The sequence below is a fragment of the Tribolium castaneum genome, chromosome 1 (genome assembly GCF_031307605.1).
Source record: "Tribolium castaneum strain GA2 chromosome 1, icTriCast1.1, whole genome shotgun sequence".
Lineage (NCBI taxonomy): Eukaryota > Metazoa > Arthropoda > Insecta > Coleoptera > Tenebrionidae > Tribolium > Tribolium castaneum.
The window spans coordinates 6,036,891-6,049,258 of NC_087394.1; the positions used below are offsets into that span (position 1 = coordinate 6,036,891).

Sequence of the window (12,368 nt, forward strand, 5' to 3'; positions counted from 1 at the left end):
TCTAGGCTTTTTGGTTTTTGTATAATAAATTAAAAAAACATATTTTCGTTCAAAAAATTAAATTATTTCAAAAAACTAAACAGAATTGACGAATACAAGTTTAGATCAAAATCCTCAGTATAAAGAGCTACGTCCAAAAATGCAATAAAAATTAGAGTGTTCCATTAAAAAAAACAGAAAAAAACATAAGTTTGTATGTATTGTAGCTCATTTTTGAAACAAGTAGTACTGATTTAATTTTGAACTTTTCCCTTCAAAGTGGTAAAAGTCCTACTTTTCTAGGACTTTTAGTTTTTGTATAATAAAATAAACAGGCATATTTTCGTTCAAAAAATCAAATTATTTCAAAAAACTAAACAGAATTGACGAATACAAGTTTAGATCAAAATCCTCAGTATAAAGAGCTACGACCAAAAATACAATAAAAATTAGAGTGTTCCATTAAAAAAAACAGAAAAAAACATAAGCTTGTATGTATTCTAGCTCATTTCTGAAACAAGTAGTACTGATTTAAGTTTGAACTTTTCCCTTCAAAGTGGTAAAAGCCCTACTTTTCTAGGACTTTTAGTTTTTGTATAATAAAATAAACAAGCATATTTTCGTGCAAAAAATCAAATTATTTCAAAAAACTAAACAGAATTGACGAATACAAGTTTAGATCAAAATCCTCAGTATTAAGAGCTACGTCCAAAAATGCAATAAAATTTAGAGTGTTCCATTAAAAAAAAAACAGAAAAAAACATAAGTTTGTATGTATTCTAGCTCATTTCTGAAACAAGTAGTACTGATTTAAGTTTGAACTTTTCCCTGCAAAGTGGTAGAAGCCATACTTTTCTAGGACTTTTAGTTTTTGTATAATAAAATAAACAAGCGTATTTTCGTTCAAAAAATCAAATTATTTCAAAAAATTAAACAGAATTGACGAATACAAGTTTAGATCAAAATCCTCAGTATTAAGAGCTACGTCCAAAAATGCAATAAAAATTAGAGTGTTCCATTAAAAAAAACAGAAAAAAACATAAGTTTGTATGTATTGTAGCTCATTTTTGAAACAAGTAGTACTGATTTAATTTTGAACTTTTCCCTTCAAAGTGGTAAAAGTCCTACTTTTCTAGGACTTTTAGTTTTTGTATAATAAAATAAACAGGCATATTTTCGTTCAAAAAATCAAATTATTTCAAAAAACTAAACAGAATTGACGAATACAAGTTTAGATCAAAATCCTCAGTATAAAGAGCTACGACCAAAAATACAATAAAAATTAGAGTGTTCCATTAAAAAAAACAGAAAAAAACATAAGCTTGTATGTATTCTAGCTCATTTCTGAAACAAGTAGTACTGATTTAAGTTTGAACTTTTCCCTTCAAAGTGGTAAAAGCCCTACTTTTCTAGGACTTTTAGTTTTTGTATAATAAAATAAACAAGCATATTTTCGTGCAAAAAATCAAATTATTTCAAAAAACTAAACAGAATTGACGAATACAAGTTTAGATCAAAATCCTCAGTATTAAGAGCTACGTCCAAAAATGCAATAAAATTTAGAGTGTTCCATTAAAAAAAAAACAGAAAAAAACATAAGTTTGTATGTATTCTAGCTCATTTCTGAAACAAGTAGTACTGATTTAAGTTTGAACTTTTCCCTGCAAAGTGGTAGAAGCCATACTTTTCTAGGACTTTTAGTTTTTGTATAATAAAATAAACAAGCGTATTTTCGTTCAAAAAATCAAATTATTTCAAAAAATTAAACAGAATTGACGAATACAAGTTTAGATCAAAATCCTCAGTATTAAGAGCTACGTCCAAAAATACAATAAAAATTAGAGTGTTCCATTAAAAAAAACAGAAAAAAACATAAGTTTGTATGTATTGTATCTCATTTGAAACATCCTATATATATATATATTCGAAAATAATTTTGATGGTGCAGGGAGTTAATGAACATATTTATTTCTCAATAATTATCTAAAAGTCAAAAATTGGAAAAATCTATACGTGCAAAAAACTGAAAACAAAAATTGATTGTTCATATATACATAGTAATTTTATTTAACGGATGATTTCGTTGCAGACCAGTGTAAAGTGTAATTAATCTGTTCTCAGACGCAATCCAATTCTTGCCAGTACTTTTTTTACATCAAAATAGTTCATTAAAATATTAATTAAACAAACTGCAAAAAACTGACTTTGTTTTAAGAACAACACTACTTGCTTTTTTTTGCTTTTCCACAACACGCTTTTAAGGCCATATACAGCAGACAAGAAGGCTGGATAATGTGACTATAACGATCTTGCTCGTCAAAATGGGTGGCGAAGCTCATGTACACTTATTTTTTGTTCACTTCGGTACTTTTTATTTCTCCTTATTCTCACTTAGCGTATACTTAACTTAAACCAACGCAGCGTACGTTACCGCAAAAAACAGTTAACTTGAAAATTGCCTCCTTGCCCCACATTATCTGGCAGGAAATCCAAAAACGATCAGATTTTTTTCAAAATTCTTCCATGCAATAATTTATTGTTGGTTGGATTTGATTTCTTTCTAATTTCGAATCCTGTGACCGTGCATAACTGTGAATAATTTATTAACCTGTTTGTGTGGGTTCCTGGTGTTGCGTTACATTCTTGTGCTCGCTTCCAACGCACAGCAAACCGCTGAATTTATGTCAGATGTCTTCGGGAACACAAAGAGCTTTTTCTATCGACTCCAGTCGGAGACAAAGGCGCTGTTATTGGCCATTTACACGTTTGCCCGGCTTTGGGTGACAACCGCAAGGGTCAGAGTTTGGTCTGAAGTATTTATTATTGTTCATAAATTGTTTGATTCAAGCCGACGGTAAAAATCAGCAGATCATAAATCAAGGCTTGATTTTGGAATTATGCAAAGTAGTAATGAAAACGTACCCACGTAAAATATACTTAGAACTTGTATTTCTTCAAGATGGTCGGTGTGAGAGTAACAACTGATTACTATTGCTTGACTTACGGTGTTTGCTCAGCAGGAAAGAAGATGTGATTTATTATGCTTGTACTAGATTCTGAGTATAATGTTTTATGGGTTTCCAAAGGTGTGTGAACACATAAATCGATTTGTGACTGAGAATCAGTTAGAAAACTTGATGGAATCGTTGGTTCCTGGTTCATTCCAGTCTCTAATTCAAAAATTTATACACAAATGCTATAAACAGCTATAAACTATAAACAAAAATGCTAAAAACTATAAACAGCGTAATTAAAAAAAATGCCTATTTTGTTTTATAGTTTTGCTGAATTGATAAATAAACAAAAATAAATAAAAAAAATTTTGATAAAACATAAATCAATATTTGTTATAAACTGTTGTTAATTTTGTTCAAACACTTCCTAGAAACATTCTAAATAGGTACCTAATTTTTTATTATTTTTTTAATATTTATTATTATTCTAACATCTACTAAAATTATGTAACTGTTTGTAGAATTGACGAACTGTTGTAGGTACATCTTAAAATATTTTACAAAAACCTTACTGCTTATCACTTTATTATCGCTTTTTTTATAAAAAAAATTAAGAATGTAAACCGTCTGTTATAAAATTTTATCCTAAGCTTATTCAAAATGATTATAATAATAATAAAAACGCTTTAAGTATGTATTTTATTAACTTATGTATGACACATTGTCTTAGACATCAATAAAACAACTATTTACATGGTTTTTACATTTACATTTTTTAAAATATCACTTTAAAAAAAACAAATTAATTTTTTAAACTCGCTGCTGTAACGTTTTATGCACTTTTCTATACCTTATTTCGTACCCTCTACAGTACTGAAAAGGTCAAAAAAGCGTCAAATTTGATTTTTTATTTTCATCTAGATTTTGGTCAATTTATCGGAGAATAATTTCGAAACCATTAAATAAACTCATTAAGTTTAATCTATCTTTAAAAAAAACATGGTTCGCCAGCTAACACTTTTGGAGAAAATTGGAAAAAAGTAAAAATAGGTAAAATAAAAAAATCATACCTTATAACTACTATTGAGAATTTGGCAGTTTTCTCGACGTCAATCGATTCCCCGGATCATTTAACATGGGTTTGCATCAAAATAGTTCCACTTTTTCGAATTACTTTGCCGTAATTAAGAAAATAACAAAATTGAAAAATTGTTACCTTCAATCAAAAAACTTGTTTTTCTAAACTCTAAACTACTAAACTAAACTAAAGTGCAAAGTCAATTACTTCTTTTTTTAATGTTTGGTTTTTCCAATTTTTGTGGAGGTTTTAGTCGATTAGTGGTAATTAAAAAATCATAACTAAAAAACTATTAGAAATTTTGTAAATTGCTCAACGTCAATCGATTCCACGAAACATTTTACATAGTTCTGCATTAAATTAGTTCCACCTTTTCGAATAGTTTTGTCGTAATTGAGAAAATAATAAAAGTGAAAAATTTTATCTTTAAAAAATTAAAAAAATGATATTTTTAAAAATCTGGTCGCTCTAGTAAACTTGTCCATGCCTCTTCTACAGCCGCTAAATGTGGAAAAAGTCAATTACATCGATTTTCAAATGTTTGATTTTTCCATTTTTTATCAAGGTTTTGATCAAATTTTGGTAAATAAAAAAATGATAACTGAAAAGCTATTGGGAATTTTATAATTTTCTGAACACCAATAGATTCCCCAGATCATTTTACATACTTCCACTTTTTCGAATAGTTTTGCCGTAATTGAAAAAAATTATAAAAGTAAAAAAAAAATTTAACTTGCCGGTCTAGCAAAGTACTTTTCTATACCTTTAGGCTCCTCTACAGCCCCCTAAAGTAAAAAATTAGTTTGATTTTTCCATTTTTGTTAAGGTTTTGGTCGATTTTCGGTAGAAAAAAAAAATCATAATTAAAAAATTTTGAAAATTGCTTAACGCCAATTGATTTCCCGATCATTTTACATCAGCTTGCATCCAAATAATACCACTTTTTTCGATTATTGTTGCACTTTGCCTTTATTATCAGAGCCAAGTAATTTTAATTATTTTCTCCTTGTCTTTTTTTTGTATTTTCAGTTTCAGACCAATAGAATTCTGAATGCTAATTAGCAAGACACACTGCATAAACAACAAGCACAAATCTTGGAAATTTTGTGATAAATAATAATAATAATAATAATAATAATTTATTCGTCAAAACAGTTACAAAAGAACTTACAGACACGTCAGTATAACAAAAAACATACGTATACAAGTCAACAGCTCAACATACAAAGTTGTAAATAATAAGACAATACAGACAATATTTAAATGTTAAAAACAGTGACCTACAATTTAAATTTTAACAAATATATCTACTGGTTTCAATGAATACTTAGTTATATAGTAATATTTGACGTAAGAAATTCAGTGATGGAATAAAATACATTATCTTTAAGATAGTTTTTGACTGTTTGCTTAAATTGTTTGTGTTGCAAGAGTTTGGTCTCGCGTTTGAGTTTATTAAATATATTTAGATTTAAACAATTTTTTTCTGTTGTTACATGGTTGTGTTTCGTCGTAACCAAGAGATGAGCTCCTCTTGTATTGTAACCATGCAGTTCACCATGAGTTTGAAAATTATTTGAATGATGGGTTTCAATTAAAGTAGAATAAATAAACATTGAGGGTAACGACATTATTTGAAATTTGTGAAACCAAGGTCTACAGCTTTCGCGTTGTGTTATCCCAGCTAAAATTCTCACTGCTTTTTTCTGAAGTTTAAATACTCTTATTGAGTGACATGAATTTCCCCAAAGAAGGATTCCGTAACTGAGAACACTGTGTATTAGTGAAAAATAGGTGGTAACTAGATTGTTAAAGTTGAGTACCTTTTTAAGTTGTCGAAGTACAAACAGTTGGCTCGAGATCTTTCTGCACAAATAGTCAATATGATAATTCCATTTTAAACCATCATCAACTATTAAACCTAAAAGTTTCACTTGGACGCCCCTTATATGATTGTTGTTAAACGAAAAGATAATTTTTTGAGTTTTATCTTTGTTCAATTTCAGACAATTATTGTTGAACCACTGTTCTGCTTTACGCAATCCATCTTCAAATTGAAGATTGATTTCATTACGATTTTTTGAAGCAAAGAGTAGCGTTGCGTCATCAGCATACAAAATATTTTTAATAGGTGATAAGTGAGCAGACAAATCATTTATATAAATGATAAACAATAGCGGTCCAAGTACGGATCCTTGGGGTACGCCATGTTCAATTTTCCCTATATTGGAGTATTTGTTGTTTGAGAGTACCATTTGTTTTCGATTCTGAAGATAAGATTCAAAGAATTTTAATGGCGTACCCCTTATACCGTAATGCTCTAGCTTTTGTAAAAGAATAGAGTGAGACACGCAGTCAAAAGCCCTACTAAGGTCGCACAAAACTGCACCTATTGCATGTCCCCCATCCAAACATTCAACTACGTGTTCCACCATATCTCGAAGAGCAGTGATTGTGCAACGGCCTTTTCTGAAACCGAATTGACTGTTACTTAGTAGATTATATTTTTCAAAAAATCGAATTAATCTTTCTTTCACTAAGATTTCAATAATTTTGCCTAAAATGGGAATGATTGCAATGGGCCTATAGTTTTCAACGTTCATTTTATTACCTTTTTTAAAAATTGGGATGATTTTGCTACATTTTAGTTTATTGGGAAAAACTCCTGAAACAAAACATTTGTTTATAAGCTCCGTTAAGAAGGGGGTTACTATAAACTCGGAAGATTTAAGTATTGAGGAATCTAGGTCATATATATCACAGCATTTCGAATTATTTAGTTTATTAATAACATTGCTGACTTCCTTTTGTGACACCGGTTCTAAAAAAAATGATTGTGTATTTATAGTACGATTGAAGGATTGACTAGTATTTGGAAATGAATTTGGTTGTATTGAGTTTACAATTTTTTCTGCTATAGAGCAAAAAAAGTTATTAAACTCATCACTGGAAATCTCGTTATTAATTCTGTGTGGATTACAATTTCTTTCAAAATTTATTAGCTTCCATATATCCCTGGATTTATTAACTGAATTTTTTAGAAACTGATTATAAGCATTTTTTTTGGTCGTTGCAATATTTTTTTTATATTGTGAATGCAAACTTTTATAAGCTTTAATATCAATGGGATCTTTAGACACGAGACTTACAGTTTTTAGTATTGAGACGTTATTTCTGAGGTTACGCAACTCATCAGAAAACCATTTTAGCGGAACATAGGAATCTTTACATTCTATCTCTTTATAGGGAAAGAATTTCTCAATCAAATAAGAGTATGTGTTAATTATAAAGTTAGTTGATTCTTCAACATCTTTCAATTGAAAATTTAAATTTACGGTTTCTAGCGCTTCAATAAAAAGCCTCATATTGCGGTTACTTTTATTACGGATTGTCACAGTGGTAGATCTTGGTTTTAGGGTATTTTTGTTAAATAATGTAATGTGTTGAGCATAGTGATCAGATAAGCAAGGATTAAATACCTCTGACTCATATAACCCATCATTTATATTTGTTAAAATATTATCAATGCAGCTCTCGGATGAAGAGCTAATTCTTGTCATGGTATCTATAGTAACTTTTAAACCATGAGACATTATTAGAGTTAGCAACTCTTTTAGTTTATTATTCGATTTATGCATTTTGAAGTCTATGTTAAAATCACCCATCAAAACAATATCTGTAGTTTTATTTTGAATATGATCTAGCAACAGACCAAGTTGCTCTAGAAATATATCTACATTGCCCAGACCAGACCTATACAAACATATAACAACAGTTTTTACCTCATTTAGATAGATCCCACTAAACTCTGCATCACACTCTATGGAGAAGCAAGAAAGATCCAAATGTTTGAATTTTATACCATCCCTTACGAAAAGAACAGTTCCTCCATGACGTAATATGCGCCTGCAGAAACAAGTCGCTAATTTGAAATTGAGCAAGTTGATTGACTGTATTTCATATTCACTTAACCAATGTTCGCTAAAACCTAAAACATCATAATCTCTATGGTTTTCCAAGAATAAAAGAATTTCATTTAATTTATTTGACAAGCACTGAATATTTAAATGCAATATTTTAAGCGACCCTTTGCATTGCTGCAAAGAGTCGGGTGTTATTGACTGCTGGTCTTCGACCGACGTGGATGAAAATACCGCGTTACATATGATCCTTCAGGCCAAATTTCTGATTTCATTGCGTGTTCTAGATTGTTTAGGTTAATTGTCACCTTGTAGGATGCAAATAATGCATATTACATGTGATTATTATTACAAAATAATGTTGTAGGAAATAAGAAGATTAAACGAAAATGGAAATGAAGTAAACAGTGTAGAATGCACGGTCAATTAACTCAACACAGATCTAATCATAACCGGAAGTATTATTATAAGTATCCATGTAAAAGAAAATAAAACGCTATAAGCCGATAAATTGAAATGCAAAATAAAAACGTAAGAAAAGAGATACAACATTCAGTTTAACTGTTTCCGTAATTATCTATTTTCAAGTGTTTATTATATTGTATGTATAATACCAGCATCCTGCTTCATAATAAAGTCGATAGAAGATAATCATAGGATCAGGAAGTTTAAACACAAGGTAAAAGTTTCTAATCAGGCACATAATAATATTGAAAACAACAATAACTAAATACTTATTGTACAAAATATCGTGCTTGGCATCCCATAAACCACCCCCTGTATATTCAGCCAATTATATTAATTACCGGAAAAATGATTGCAAATTACTCCAGTTATTCTCGAGAATAATTATTACATCCATACATTACAACTAATTGAAATGTTAATAAAACAATGGAAACAGAAATAGTTCTTGTAGTGCGTGGAATGAAACAATTAATCTCGGTTTCCTGCAATTTTGAAAATTTGATTTGTAAAGTCATACATTATCCACAGCAATTAAAGCTGAAAGCTTTTTAGCATTTTATGTTCAACACTTGGCAATTAGAAATGTGTGATGTGGGGCAGTCATAAACATGAACACCAAACAAGAATGGAATGCCTTAGTAGTTATTACTTATTACCACACTAGCTTTTTCAAGACTTTGTTTAATTTATGCTCCGCTTTGATCTAAAATTCCCAAATTTTAGGGCAAAAAAATTTTAGAATTTTTTTTACAAATCAAATATACAAACTTATGTTTTATTTTTTGCATTCTTGGATGTAGGATTTAACAGTGTTATTTGTCGATTTTGCTTCATTTTTGAAATAATTTGAATTTTTTTGAGAAAAACATGTTCTAAAAAAATATTACATGAAAACTAAAAATCCTCGAATAGGAGAATTTTAAGGAAGAAAGTTTAACTTTTAAGGATGTATTTTTTTAGTTCACAACAATTAAGAATATAAAAGAATGAAAAGGTTGTTGAAAGTTGAATAACTTCAAAATTTTAAATGGAATAACAACCTAATTTTTATTTCTGCGTCATTCTAGATAACTAGAATTTTAATATTTATTGCGAATCTTTAAATCTCTGTATAAACTGATTTGTGGTGGAATCACTTTTTAACTTCTAACTTATTTCACCTCGTGGATGATAATCCACTCGTGAAATAAACTATAACTATTCTTGATTATATTTTCAAAAAATCGTAGTAGCCTTGCAATTTGACAGTTGACAATCCTGAGGATTTTAGAAGACCCTTTGCGCCTGTGGTTATCAAGAGCAAAAAGAATTATTCACTTATCGCAAACGGTTCAAGGACTGTGATAATTTAAATAAACCCTTGCAAATGAAAATTTTACTAAAAAAATTGACATATGTCGAAAACTGTGGGAGATAAGTGCCAACAACTTTAGTAAATTTTACTCAGTTTGGGAAAGTGAATTCAAAAATGCAATAAAAATTTCTCTTCGTTAGTTGAACAAAATTTTAAACCTCTTGAAGTTAATGTAGGTCCTAAAAGAACCAGCCTGCATTGTAGCTCATTTCTGGAACACTCTGTGTCTTTGAAAATACAGCCTATTTCGTGCAAAGCCCACGTTACAAGTATTAAAAGTTCTAATAAAGATATTTAATTGGCCCGCTTGAGATTTCCTCTGCTCATGAAAATAAAAAAAAAGTGTAGTAATCATGGTAAAAGTGTTCGAAAAAAGTGGAACTATTTTAATGTAAACTTATGTAAAATGTTCCGGGAAATCGATTGACTTGGAGCAAAATACAAATTACCAATAAATTTATAGTTATGAATTTAATTATTTACCGAAATTTGACCAAAACCTTAAAAAAAATAATCGTTTGAAAATAAAATTAATTGACTTTTTTCCACTTTTAGGAACTGTACTTCGAGCCTAAATACATAGAAAAAGTACACAAAAGTTTGATAGAGCGACGAGTTTAAAAAAAAATTTTTTAATTTATTTAAGGTAAAGGCTAAGTCCACTCAAAATTTTTCAATTTTGTTATTTTCTCAATTACGGCAAAACTATACGGAAAAGTGAAACTTCATCGATGCAAACTTAGATAAAATGATCTGGGGAATCGACTGACGTTGAGCAAATTACAACAATTCCGATAGTTAATTAGTAATGATTTTTTACTTATTGCAAATCGATCAAAAACAAAGCAAACATTCGAAAATCGACTATGTGGCATTTTACACTTTTAGGTACTGCAGAGGAGCCTAAAAACATACATAAAGCTGCTAGAGTGACGAGTTTTTTTTTAAAATATGCATTTTTATTTTTGAAGGTAAAGGATGAGACAGCTCGAAGTTACGATAAAACTATTCGAAAAAGTGGAACTATTTTGACGTAAATCCATGTAAAATGATCAGGAGAATCGATTGGCGTTGAGCAAATTATAAAATTTCTAATAGTTTTATAGTTGTGATTTTTTTGTTTTCCGAAGTTCGATCAAAACCTCGACAAAAACTTCAATTTTGTTTTTTCTTAATTACGGCAAAACTATTCGAAACAATGGGATTATTTTGATGCAAGCTTATGTAAAGTGATTCAGGTAATCTATTGACTTCCAGCAAATGACAAAATTTTCAATAGTTTTTTAGTTATGATTTTTTATTTACCGAAAGTCGCCCAAACCTAGTTGACTTTTTCCACTTTTAAGGACTGTAGATGCTTAAAGACACAGAAAAGTTCATAAAACTATGCTAGATCCACGAGTTTTTAAAAAAATGTTTATATTTTTCAATTTTGTTACTTTTTCAATAACGGCCAAACTATTTGAAAAAACGGAACTATTTTAATACAAACGTATGTAAAATGATCAGGGGAATCGACTGACGTCGACAAAATCGCCAAATTCTCAAACGAAGTAAAAAAAAACGATCAATTGAATTATGTTTAAGTTTAAAAAGCGCTTTTGAAAATTCTGCGTTCGTGTCTTGCCCCAGCGTTGAAGTCTCCTGAGACCTCTGCGTATAAGTCATCGCACACGTAGGTGAAATCGCGTAGATATGAACTGTAGCTTTGAGACAGTTCCTCTCTCTTTTATGGCTTTATTCAGCGTTCATCCTTCTCGGCCCCCATGATAGCAGGGCCACCTCTAAAGAACCAACCTGTTGGTGACGTCAGCGTGTAACTCTGCTGCTACTAAGGCCGAGTCGAAGAGTTCTCCTCGAGTTTAGAGAGTAGAGTTCGAAGACGGGCGCGCTTATCTTCACGTAAACAAGACATCTCGTCAATTGGTGGTGATGTGTTGTGAGCAATCGTGTCGGAAAATCTCTGATAGGAGATGTGATTGGCCTATTTAACGTAGAAAAGAGCCGCTGTCATGAGAGATTTATTCAATCATGCTTTAGAAAATTCATCAGTGGGAAACGAGGATTAAGGACTAGGTTGTGGCGAGTTGATGGAAAATTCAACAGTTGGTCGCTTGGAAAATGAGTCGAGAGGTAGAGATAAGTTAAATAAAACCAGATTATTGTGAATAATTTGCATTTTTTGCTGTTTTAAGTGCCCAACAAATAGTTAAAAATTTTGATTTCAACTTTCCCAGAAAATAAAATGAAACCTTAAAAATATTTTTTTATAGTTTGTTCTTATTTTCATACTTTTACAGTTTTTGTTTTTTTTTTCAATATTGTTTTTACTTAGTAGGATGTAAAATGTTGCTTCTGTATCAGGACATTTGGAGTCTGAAAAAAACAGGTTAAAATCCTACAAATTTAGCTGTTTGGCCTAAAACCTCTAAAAAACATTAATTTTTATGCACCCAAAAATACTAAAATATACGGCTGTAGACACCAAAAAATTGTGCACACAAGAAAACAGGGTACAATCCTACAAATTTAGCTGTTTTCCCAAAAGTTAACAACGAAAAAGATCTAATAAACTTAAAAATTAATGCTTTTAGACCAAATGTTTAGAAGTAACA

At 30.0% G+C, this 12,368-nt stretch overlaps 1 protein-coding gene across 2 annotated transcripts in view; it reads left to right on the top strand.

Annotated features, from left to right (window-relative positions):
- Positions 1–12,368, top strand: part of LOC656505 (uncharacterized protein) — a 38,574-nt gene that overhangs the window by 4,343 nt on the left and 21,863 nt on the right. The window contains exon 1 of one of the 2 annotated variants that reach the window (XM_963031.4): positions 11,588–11,886. The exons of the other annotated variant lie outside the window; for it this stretch is intronic. Coding sequence (XP_968124.3) covers positions 11,875–11,886 — 12 coding nt within the window. The 5' untranslated portion in view covers positions 11,588–11,874. Of the gene's footprint in view, positions 1–11,587; positions 11,887–12,368 lie in introns of those variants that run through there. 2 annotated transcript variants of the gene reach the window in all.